The sequence below is a fragment of the Vigna unguiculata genome, chromosome 8 (genome assembly GCF_004118075.2).
Source record: "Vigna unguiculata cultivar IT97K-499-35 chromosome 8, ASM411807v1, whole genome shotgun sequence".
Lineage (NCBI taxonomy): Eukaryota > Viridiplantae > Streptophyta > Magnoliopsida > Fabales > Fabaceae > Vigna > Vigna unguiculata.
In genome coordinates, this window is record NC_040286.1 from 30,848,637 (window position 1) to 30,861,024 (window position 12,388).

The window sequence follows — 12,388 nt, forward strand, 5'->3', positions numbered from 1 at the left end:
TGTGTAATTTAAATTACCCCCAACCGTTTCATGATCTTCTCTCATCAATCTTCATTGTCTTGCAATGCATATATCAAGGTAATTGTAGACAAATCTTTTGTGTTTTCTAAGGAAGTAATAGATTTCTCATATCTTTTTGGCACCGTCACCAGACTTTTCTCAACGAGTTTGGAATCTGGAAACTCTTTTCTCAGCAATTTTATTTTGTTGGCAATACCCAACCATTTGTTTGAGTATTCTTTAATTGTCTTTGACTCTTTCATCGTTTGCATCTTGAACTTCCTTATCAAGTTCAAAACTTTCATGCCTCGAATCTTCTCGTTCCCTTCATATTCAAATTTCAAGTATTCTCACCAAATTTCTTTGAGAGACTTTAGAGTCATTATACTGATCATATAATCATCTGTGAAGCACCTGCGAACAAGCATGACTTTGCCTTTACCTATGATTATTTCTTCTCTTTGACTTGTCTCCGGTGCTTTGCTCTGTCACAATTAGAAGTCTAGATCTTACTATGAATTTACAAATGCAAACCATTTCTACTTTGTTGTTAACAAGTCAAGAATGAGGTGATCAAGATACATGTTAAACATAGACTTCTTCTATTTGTTCCACAGCAACTAGGATCTCAATAAAAATTGAAGGTATAAGATCATTTAATTACGAAGAAATGGCAGGCGCTACGAACAATTTTAGTGACTCTGCTCGAATTGGACAAGTTGTTGCCATAAAGCGTGCACAAGAGGGTTCCCTGCAAGGTGAGAAGGAGTTTCTTACAGAAATAGAATTGCTGTCAAGGCTACATCACCGCAACCTTGTGTCTCTTATTGGATACTGTGATGAAAAGGGTGAACAGGTAATTTTTAGTTTTAAGTTCAGAAATGTAAAGAATTGTGTCTCAATTGTCACCTGAAAATAAAGAATTTCATTACATTTGCAGTTTTAGAGATTTGAAAAGCACAGCAAGATGACAGAAAAGTCATCATATTATTTAAAAAAAAAAAAAAACGAGTGGAAGTTGAAACAGGACTCGAACTATCTCATCCATCTGTTGTGGCTAAAAGGAACTCTCACTAGGATTGATCAAAATTCTTACAATAAAATAAAGAGCAGATAAAATCAGATTATTTTTATTAAATATGTTTATTATTATGTTAATTAATACCACCCTTAGTGCCTAGTGATAGGATTTCATGATGGAGCAAAGTTTAACCAAAAACATAATAAAATAACATTTCATCATTTAACAACATCATAATCCAAGGACATTGTAATTGTGTTTAGGACATTCCCTTGTATATTGTTCAACATCTTCTTTTAACATAAATCCGTGATGAATCTCTTCGAAGTGTGGCAAATTTGTGAGTCTTATTTCTTTCAAGTTCTGTAATAGAACTTGTTTTCCATCCTTATCCATCTCTTGTAAACCACCATCTTCAGGTTCATGTTCGAAACCAAAAGCTTTGTGTAACTGAGAGCAATTTTCTATTTCCAATTCTTCCACACTGGTAAAATGGCTAGCCGAGAGATTATAAAAAACGTATTTCAGCTTATTGCACTTTAAACTTTATCATTCACCTTAACTTTAGGAATGAGAAGACTTTTCGTCTATATGCTCAACTTAAATTTTAACTTCTATGTTTAATCAAAATTTTGGTCTTTGTAATTTCGATTTTTTTTCCAGTAATTTTGGTTTTAATTTTTATTCATTTTTTAATTCAATTCTCAGTTTTTAGATGTTCACTATTTACTTAATGTTGATTGACTAATTGTCTTTGCCTTGATAACATAAAATCTAACTTAATAAATATTTTAATTAAAATGTAAAAATAAAATAAAACAAATACAAATTAAAAATATCTATTAATAATTTTTGTATTAGTTTGATTTTATATTTGAATAAATGAAAATAATTATTAATTTCTTTTTCAAGTTATATTGAGCTAAGCATACTTAATAATTCCTCAAAGTTAAGTGTAAGTTATGGTTAAGGGAAATGAAGAAAATTGCAGATTTAGTAAAATATGGCTGTTAGCTATAAGTTCACAATTCGTTGTATCTTGACAAATTCATATATCTTGAAATCAAAGCAAAATTTCTGTTTAACCACCTTTCTATCTTTTCATCAATTATCTTTTACTTCCAGAACCAATACTAATAATTTAATGCTCTGCACAATAGTAAAGTGTCAAGTAGTATACAGATTATATTTTCTTGATTTTCTTTTGACACATCACTTGGAACAGCTTTTGCTACTACCGACACATTTGTTTGAGAACCTTTTATTTTTGTCTGTAGGCAACTACTGAATTTGAACCTTTCTGGAACTTTGGCACCAGAGATCGGCAACTTGTCTTATTTGGAAATAGTGTAAGGCAGTAGCTGCATTATGTTTCTAATGCAACCTGTCACATATGAACTCTTCAATTTTGCAATTTCTAGCTTCAACTTTTGTAAAATATATAGATTCTTTTGAATATTTCCATTCTGCTTGCAATTGCTTCCTCTAGTACTGGTTTTAATTTTCATTTTTGAAAGGGACTTTATGTGGAATGACATTACTGGGAGTATACCGAAGGAGATTGGCAATATCAAAACTTTGAAACTCTTGTAAGTTTACTCATCTATCTTGGCCAGCATGCAGGACCATGGTTAATAAACATTAGTGCATGATCAAACACATCTTGAATAAAATGAGAGTAGTGTTTCTTAGGAAGTTGAAGTCAAACACCTGTTTCTATAGGACTGAAATTGAATTCAATTGGTTGCATAAGTAAAAGGCTGGTATTTTGACACAGAGCTACAATATTTCTGCTCTCTTTCTTATCAAATAAAATTTTTGCAGACTCCTGAGTGAAAATAAACTAACAAATGATCTGCCTGATGAGCTTGGCCATCTTCCAGCGCTGGAGAGAATGCAAATTGATGAGAACATTATTACAGGATCCATACCACTATCATTTGCAAACCTGAACAGCAAAAAACACTTGTAACATTCTTTATGATTATTACTACAGTTTTAAAAACTACCACTCTTGCAACTTGAACTCTTTGATTTATCTACCTTTTACTTTCTTAGCAAGAAAATGAAAGAAAATAATGCCTTCTCTTTTTTCCCAATGGAGCAGCCACATGAACAACAATTCACTTAGTGGACAAATCCCAGCACAGCTTTCCCAATTAGGAAGCCTTATTCACCTGTCAGTGTTATTGGTGACATGATTGAAGTCACTGACATATTTTTCTGACTTTTATTTCATCCTTCATTTTCACCTTTGTTAACAAGATGTATCTTTGGAATGCAGTCTTCTTGACATCAATAACTTGACAGGAAATCTCCCATCCGAGCTCTCTGAGATGCCAAGCTTAACGATACTGTATGATTGATTATTGTGTTAAATAAGGTTGCATTCATGTCTTTGAGTTCATTTAGTTATCAATTTGTTTTGGATGAATAGAGCGCATATTCTTTATGTATGTTCATGCACATCTTGCTTCTCTTCCTCTGGTTTTTAATCTCTCATTAGATACTTTCATTCTTTCTGACAAAAATGTTTTATTTATTTCATTCACTGTGAAGTGATTCCAAACTATTATTTTAAATCAGAATTGCAAGAAGAGAAATTCTAAAGTTGATACTAAAAACCTCAGAAGAAAATTTCTAAAATCATAATATTGGAAAGTTCCAATTTCTGTTATTGTACTTTTAGACCCTTTTGTTTTATAATGTTTTTGTTTCTACAGTGTTAGCTGAACTTGAATCAATAAATACGTCTTCTGAATAAATAAATATTTTAAGTAACTTTTGGATCTTCTTGTTATTGCAGTCAACTCGATAACAATAACTTCGAAGGAAGTAGCATACCAGAATCTTATGCCAACATGCCAAAATTGTTGAAATTGTAAGTGCATTGTGATTTTGTGTTTGCATGTACATCACCATCATGCTTAACAAAATTTCTTGTCTCAAACAAAATATTTAGTTCTATGAAGAGAAATGACCAGAGTGTAAGGTTGATGGTCCATACGTTCTTACTGTTTTTTTCTTGGCTTTATAAGAAGCCTTAGGAACTGCAACTTGACAGGATCAATTCCTGATTTCAGCAGGATACCACACCTTGCTTACCAGTAAGTTTAGTTTAGTTATTTCATTTTCTTTCAAATTAGTTTATTCATTGAATTTATTGGATTGTTATCAAAAGAAGTGTCTGCACCTAACAAAATAATGAGTTAGACAATGCACATGTTTAAAAATCCGTACAATACTGTTGGTAAGTGTTTCAACTGATTTCTGTTTGTGTATATTCCAGTGACCTCAGTTTGAATCAGTTGAATGAATCAATTCCTACCAATAAGCTATCAGACAATATGACAACCATGTAAGAACTTCTATTGCTTATGGATATTCTCCTCATGTGAAGTGGTTGGAGAAAATATCCTAAATACGATTACATGGATTGCATGTGATATTATTGTCTTACTACGAGAACTTGTGCAGTGATTTATCAAACAACAAGCTCAATGGAACAATCTCCTATCAAATTAAACAAGAGAATAAACACTCACAGATAAATATATACCGAGATACGACAGTGTGTATGGTAGCACAAGGAAAAAAGACTGTGAATTAGAAAAACCAGGTGTTATTGCAAGGACTAACAGATGGCATAAAAACAGAGGTAGCTAGAAGAAACAAAGTTATATTAAAAACATGTACTTAGAATGGATTATGTATGAGTAAAAAAACCCAATGAATTTTTCTAGATGTTATAATTGACGTGTATATTCTGTACCAAAGTATTTATTTCCTGCTTTTGTGCTTGGATTATAAAAATTGCGTCGTAAACTAAAGCCATAAAACAAAAATCTCAGCATATAAAGACAAGTTTGTGGGCTCCCCTGAACTAGGAGTTTGAGAGCATTTTGATGATATTGCATTAAAATTTATAAAATCATGAGTCACATATACAGGAAAAGAAAATATGAAAGTAAGTTTAATAACTTGATGGAGAATTACGTGTCTAAACTAAACAGCGTCACACGAGTCACACATGTTACATGAAAGATCAATTGATTTATTTAGATAGCTAGAAAAGTAGGGCTGAGTAGTGGAGAATTTAGCACCCCGTTTAACTTTATCGGCAACACATCACACTGTAAAATGCATCAACACATGGTCTCAAGTGTCACCTGAAAATAAAGAATTTCATTACATTTGCAGTTTTAGAGATTTGAAAAGCACAACAAGATGACAGAAAAGTCATCATATTATTTAAACAAACGCGTGAAAGTTGAAAGTGGTGAGAAGTAATTGAGGAGCATGTTCATGTTTATCTGGTGCAAGACTGTTAAACCTCTTTCTACACTTCTTTTGATGGGAAGGTGAAGTTCTTATAATGTTTTGAACAGGGGCTCAAAAGATTCAAAGTAATTTAAAATAAGGAAATAGAACATTATATAAAGTAAGGATGAAGACCATAAAGTGGTTTTCTTCGTTTAAAAAAATATCTTGCATTAATTTAAAATATGATGAAAAACTTGCATAGTTTTACTACACAGATGTAAGCAGCAAAGAAAATGTCACCTGACCAATTTATTGCAGCGCATGGAGATGAGTTGAGTGATACATTTTCCATATAACTAACTATTACTTCCTTTTTAAAATCAAGACCAGCTTGTATGTAGCCAATTTGTTTTTTTCGTGCTTAATTGTAGCATCTATTTACATATCTGATAAACAAAAAATAAATTTAATTAATACCACCCTTTGTGCCTGGTGACAAGATTTCATGATGGAGCAAAGTTTAACCAAAAACTTGTTAATAAAATAATGTTTCATTTAACCACATCATAATCCAAGGACATTGTAATTGTGTGTAGGAAAATGGCATGTGAATTTTACCTGGATGTAGATATAAACTTGGAGAATACTTGGGACATTCGGCTATGATTTGTTTAACATCTTCTTTTAACTTAAATCCGTGGTGAATCTCTTGGAAGTTTGGCAAAAACAAGAGTGTTATATCTTTCAAGTTGTGTAATAGTAGTTGTTTTCCATCCTTACCCATCTCTTCCAAACCATCATCATCAGCTTCGTGTTCAAAACCAAAAGCCTTGTGTAACTGAGAACAATTTTTTATTACCAGTTTTTTCACACTGGTAAAATGGCTAACTGAGAGATTATAAAAAATGTATTTCAACTTATGGCAGTGTTCAAGTGTAATGGAAGAGAGTGTTGGGAAGCAGAGTTGTTGGGTAGAAGATAGGGTTTTGAGTTGTTGCCCATCACCTAAATCAAATATTTGTTCCAATTCATCACAGGTACTTATATCCAGATATGTTAGCTGTGGTAAACTTGTAACAACGGTGGAGGAGAAGATGGTTATCAATTTTGGACATTCTTTCACCGTAATATACCGAAGGTTTTGGAAGCTTAGAAAAGCTGTGGGGCCTTTCCATATGAAGTTGAGCTCAGCTAGATTCAACAATTTTAGCCAAGTCATATCCAAGTTTAGGGGAAGCGGTTGTGTAGTGCCCCCTTCTTCTCCCATTTGGAATTTGAAGATACCTTTTATTCTAAGATCACTCAACCATAGGCTTCTAAATTTGAGGAAAACTTTGAGTTGGGGGTTAGACAATGGATCATCCTCCAATTGCTTCAATGTGTTGCTAATCAACCATAGTATATCATTCTCCTGTGTATACACAACACAATTCATTGTTAATACGTTACACTTTATCATTCTACTTAACCAAGTTTATTTAACAAACACCTACTATGTGTTTTTGGTTTTTCATTGTTTTGATATAATTAACGTAGGAGTTAGAAGACTGCTCCCCAATGGGTCTGAATATAAATCATAAAAATATAATTAATTAAATAGATAAATACTTGTTTATTCCACGACATCAAAGACTATCCATTTCACATGATATTGATTAATTTATAAATATATTTTTCAACTCAAACTTAATAAGAATATAAATTATAATCTTGATAGTTATCAGGATAAAAGTAATGATGAAGGAAAACTACTCGATACGATTGTTATTCTTACTGCATTTAAACATTACCTGAGAAAATATACTGATTTCTAATCACATCTATTAAAAATGTTACTTCATGTTTAAAACTTACTATTTTTAATCAATTTAATGAAATAATAATTAATATATTACCGTTGGAGTTTTGTGTTGCTGGATATCTGAAACAGTCATCACCTTATGTATGGAAGAATTAGATAATTTTGGACATCCCTTGAAATATAAATCATTAAGACTTGGGAGATGTGCACGACAATATTCAGGCCAAATGTCAATTAAATTTGGTAAACTCCTCAACTCCATAGATTTCAAATTAGGCAAATTTCTTTCACTATTAGTGTGTTGGAAACTTGGGTACCCTGCAAGATTATGCTCCTTTTCACTGCCAAATACATACTTCAATTTTTCATTCCATTGAATCCTCACTCTTTCCAAACTTACTAGCCCTTCCACTAAAAACACAGAGAATATATACTCCAAATTGTGACATGAAGAAATTTTAAGAGTCCTTAATTTCTGGAGCGTCAAAGAAAAATGACTTTGAGTGCTCGGAAGAACATCATTCTCTTCTTCTATTATGTGTCTCAATGAATTGCATTCATCAATTTGTAGAACCTCTAACAGCTCTAGAGTTTGGACAACGGATGGCGTGAAGAGAGAAGTTAGCATTGGGCATTCTGATATTGTAAGGACCTTCAGATTGCATAGCTTTGACCTCATAGGAAAGGATACGCTGATCAATTTGTAACATCTTTCTATCTCGAGCTCTTGTAAATTTTTCAGAGAACATCGTGAAGAGGGATCACAAAACACCTCTCGAAGGTTATCTAAGCCTACCAAACTTAAGTAAACAAGGGTGGAGAACACAACTTCAGTTTGAAGCAAACCAAAACTGGTGTTGCTATTGATAGTGCTATCAATCAGACATTCTATCTTTGAACAATATTTGAGTGATAGAGCAATCAACTCATTCATGCCTTGCGGATCCATGGATGGGATTATATTTTTATAATCTCCCTCAAGGTTTCTCAAATTAAGGTACTCTGCTCTTATAAAGAGATCCTTGATTGGTGATGATATAAAATTCTGAGCGCCAACATCAAACCCATCTATTAATAAACTTCTAGATTGTGCATATTTTTTCATAATCATAAGATCACCACGACAAAAGTGATGCTTATGAGAAAAAAAATAACCGCTCATTATAACATACCTTTGTAATCTGGAGAAAGGGACATCATGTGGAAAGGCCTTTTCATATTCGATCAAACACAAATACAATTCCTCCAGCTGCAAACATTTCTTTACAACTTCATAAGCTTCAACATTTTTATTTTTCTTAATCACACATTTGTACAAATCCAAAAGCTTCAACTTCTTTAATTCTACCATCCCAACAGGCAAATCATCAAAATAAGAGCCACGCAAGTCAAGAATCTCAAGTGCTTGCAGTCGTTCCACAAAAGATATGTCACCTAAATCATGACCCCTCAAGCATAGTGTTCGAATATTTTTTAATGACTTCAATGACTCTTGCAAAGGCAATGGACCTTTATTCCACTCGGCTAAATTTATGATTGCCAAGGTTTTAAGCTTTTCCAAGCTTTGAAGACACCCATCTAATACTTTTACACCACCACTCACATTAAAAGAAAGCAAGAGAATTTCAAGTATTTGACAATTTATTTTATAATTGAGAAGATGGTAACTATTCAAACCCCATACGACTATTGCTTTCATATCTTTCATGACTTCATCATCTGCCAACTCCTTTGGATCCACTTCAGTACGTGTGAAAATTGCTTGACCACTTTTAGACGCAATCCACAAGGCTACATCACGAACCAAATCATGCATCTTTACCCTTTTCTTTTCTTTTACATGCATTAACAAAAAGCAATTCTTGAGCATGTCAATAGCTTCATCCATCTCTCTCCTTGCATTCTCCATCGTTCCAAATCTCCCAATTGTATCAAATCCCCTTCCAAATCGAAATAAATCTTCCAAATCTATTTCACAATCCTCTGGAAACATAGAACACAACAATAATAAGGATTGTGCCAATGGGTTTGTCAAATTATTGTAACTTAATTCAAGACAATCATAAGGACTTGTAAAGCCTTTTGTAACATCTAGTGGCTTAGAATTTTCTAGCCTTGACAATGCTAACTCAAAATTAGCAATAGTTTTGTCTTTTAGCGTGCTTCCCACGGTCACAATTGCAATGGGCAATCCCTTACATTCATTAACAATTTTTCTTGCCACACCTTTCAAACCTTCTGAGGAGTCATCAGTTATGTTTGCATAATTTCTGAACAAAGTCCAAGCTTCCTCGTCACTCAGAAGATTAAGTTCAACTATACTTTGGCATTGCATAAAAGTGCATACTTCTCTAGTTCGAGTAGTTATGAATATGCAACAAGTCTTATTGCTTGCATCAAGTGGAATACCTAAAGCTTGGAAGTTTACTTTTTCCCATACATCATCCAAGATTACAAGAGTTGTACCTTTTCTTAATCTCTCTGATAGTCTCTGTGCTCTACCTATATCAGATTCCTCAATTAACTTGAAGCCCAATTGATCAACAATTTGATCTTGGATACTTCTGATTTTTAGAGGTTGAGACACTGTTGCCATGACAACCTTCTCAAAGAGTTTCATCTCTTCAGCTTTTTTACCCACTTCTGTTGCCAAAGTAGTTTTCCCCGAGCCTCCTAATCCAACTAATCCAATCATGGAAACACTTTTATTCTTTAATGCTTCTATAAGCTGCTTGTAAGATTCTTCTGTAGAGTTGAACATAAAGAAATCATCAGAAGAATAGTACTTCATGCCTGGAAGTTCCGTAATCCTCGAAAATGGTTCAAACTTGCTATTACCAACGAGTTGAATCATTTCAGTTGTTTTTGTTTCTATTTCTTTTACAAGAGAATATTTACATTGCCTTCTGAAATAGCTCTTGCTCACACTCGATATTCTTTCTTCCAGCATTTTCACTTCTTCTAAGACTTTCTCAACATCTTTCACCCACTTCTCAACACTTGGTTCAACTTTTTCAGTCTTATTGATGGCTTCTTTAATTCGCTCCTTCACACTATCTCGAGTCAATTCCAATTGTTCTTTGGCAATTGGAAGTTTCAAAGCAAACTTGTTGAAACAACATAAGTATTGAGCATGATCTAAAATTGGAAACACTGCATATTCTGCAATCTTTGTTGCAATGGAAAGAAAAAAGTCCTCCATTTGAGTTGACACGGTTCCTAAACATGAATTAGATAATCACTCTGAGTTAACTACAAATAATATAATCTCATGTAATGTAGTAAGAGATTATACAATTACACTTGCAAATTGAATATCTTAATTTTAGCGATGTGCACATAGAACTGTTTGTCTTTTATCTATCTATCTATCTATATATATATATATATATATATATATATATATATATATATATATATATATATATATATATATATATATATATATATATATATATATATATATATATATATATATATATATATATATATATATATATATATATATATATATATATATATAATTTGTACATGTACTTAGTAATTATGACAAAATATAAATTAATAAGCATGTCTTAATATCTAAAGACTTGCACAAACATGCTAAAAAATCAATAAAAAACTATGTACATTTTGACCTTTCAAAAGTAAGTAAAACATATATAAAAATACGTATATAATGACGTATTTATTATTTTCATATTTCATTACTGTAATTGCTTGTCTTCATTTTCCAAAAGAAATTAGAATTCTCGCCTTTAAAATGTATTGAGAGAAATATTTTTTTATATATGATTTTATGATATTCTTTCATGTGATATGAAAAGGATTTAACTTGAAATTAAATATAACATAATGTTGATGCTATTAATGAAAGTAAATTAATTTAAATTTTAAAATTATTTTTCTCCCTAATAAATCATTAATTTTTATTTGCCTCAAAAACATATATTATATTTTCAACATAGATAATATTTTTGGGGAAAAAAATTAAATGAAAACTTTTAGAGTCAAAAAAGTTCTAGAAGGTTTTAATTAAAGACCAATTATTTTTCTGGTAATTTATTATAGGGTAAAAATAATTTTAAACATAAATTTATATATGAAAAATATGAAATAATTAACACAATTTAAAACTAAATAAAAAAGGTATATTTTATACACAGGTAAGTGGGGTGATTTTAAATATAATCTTAAAACTTTAAGTTATGTTTAAGAATATAAATTAAAATTTTAATTATTCATTATTTTTAAAACTCCATTTTCTAGTAAGGATTTTGGTTGATTAAATGAGTTTTTTTTTTTTTTTAAGTGTCAGCTAGTTATGAGAGATCTCAATTTTATTGTTGATATTGGAATTATTGTTGTTTTGTGGAATGTGTTATTTTGTTGAACTTGAATGTTATTTTTTTTAGCTTCAAAGAAATCATTTCTTTGTCTTTTTTGTTAGTTTCAAACCAATACAAAAGGATATCGTGTGTTTTCTTTTCATCATCACACTTTGGAATGACAATACGGACAACATGTTTATTTTGACTCGTGTGACGAGTTGACTAGTCAAAAGATTCATGTTTATTTTGATTTGGCCCAGCTCAATTAAGTTGGGTTGGTGGATCGGCCTCTTGAGTCCAACCCACTTTGTCAATCCTATTCTCACTCTCACTATCTAAAAAAACATCGTTTTTATGAATATTTTCCCATACCCATTTGTAAATATTGACATCACTACTTTCTTCTCATTTTCTCATCTTACATTATTGTATGATACTAAACTTCCTTCCAATGCTTCACCTCCCCCTCCTCCTACCTTAATATCTATCAATGCTACCTCTCTTTCTAAACTTATGTATCAACACATATTTGACAGCCTTTCTCTTACCTTCAGGATTACCATAATTCTTTTACATCAATTGTTATCATCCTCTCATTATCATTTTCCCCCTTCATTTTGTTTTCTTTTATTGTCGCATCTTTCCATCTTATCATCATTTTATCATGCCTTAATCTTCCACCACCGAAATCATTTCCTACATTACGTTGAGGCTTCACGACATAATCTGGGATTAAAATTATCCAAATTGCCCTCTTCAAATGAATCACATTTACAATCTTACATCGTTACCACCTCACAAAACTACCATGTCACTAAGTGTATAAAGTTATACAAATTTAATGGATCCATCGAGTTCCACAAAGTTGGTTTTGTTTTAAATGGTTATACGTAAAGTGAATGGGTAGGATTTTCTCGATACTTTATCACCTAAGCTCACCATGGTTCAATTGTTACTTTGCATTAATTGTGG

At 31.8% G+C, this 12,388-nt stretch overlaps 2 protein-coding genes across 3 annotated transcripts; one reads left to right on the forward strand and one right to left on the reverse strand.

Moving 5' to 3' along the window:
- The first annotated feature begins 670 nt into the window (after window positions 1-670).
- Window positions 671-3,387, forward strand: LOC114195098 (probable LRR receptor-like serine/threonine-protein kinase At1g06840). The gene is made up of 7 exons (XM_028085493.1): window positions 671-856; window positions 1,441-1,508; window positions 2,299-2,370; window positions 2,539-2,610; window positions 2,846-2,989; window positions 3,129-3,200; window positions 3,306-3,387. Exons 1-7 carry the CDS (start codon window positions 671-673, stop codon window positions 3,385-3,387), a joined length of 696 nt encoding a protein of 231 aa, XP_027941294.1.
- Window positions 3,388-4,937: 1,550 nt separating this feature from the next.
- On the reverse strand, window positions 4,938-10,293 carry LOC114194153 (disease resistance protein At4g27190-like). Of its 2 annotated transcripts, XR_003606346.1 has the most exons (4): window positions 7,180-10,293; window positions 5,903-6,695; window positions 5,585-5,730; window positions 4,938-5,190 (listed from the first exon to the last, which is right to left on the reverse strand). XR_003606346.1 is itself a non-coding variant. In XM_028084242.1 (3 exons), the coding sequence occupies exons 1-3, from the start codon at window positions 10,285-10,287 to the stop codon at window positions 5,180-5,182; spliced, it is 3,912 nt and encodes a 1,303-aa protein (XP_027940043.1). In that variant the 5' UTR covers window positions 10,288-10,293; the 3' UTR covers window positions 4,938-5,179. The 2 variants fall into 2 exon arrangements, 1 of the variants encoding a protein (XP_027940043.1); XM_028084242.1 differs by lacking the exon at window positions 5,585-5,730.
- Between the last annotated feature and the right edge of the window lie 2,095 nt (window positions 10,294-12,388).

Bases quoted from the DNA above. Each gene is read 5' to 3' on its own strand.
- LOC114195098 (XM_028085493.1), top strand. From the start codon at position 671: ATGGCAGGCGCTACGAACAATTTTAGTGACTCTGCTCGAATTGGACAA. The intron at 857-1,440 runs GTAATTTTTAGT...CACCATCTTCAG, and splicing joins GTGATGAAAAGGGTGAACAG to GTTCATGTTCGAAACCAAAA. The intron at 2,990-3,128 runs GTAACATTCTTT...CCAATGGAGCAG, and splicing joins CTGAACAGCAAAAAACACTT to CCACATGAACAACAATTCAC.
- LOC114194153 (XM_028084242.1), bottom strand. From the start codon at position 10,287: ATGGAGGACTTTTTTCTTTCCATTGCAACAAAGATTGCAGAATATGCA. The intron at 6,696-7,179 runs GTAATATATTAA...GTGTATACACAG, and splicing joins AGCAACACAAAACTCCAACG to GAGAATGATATACTATGGTT.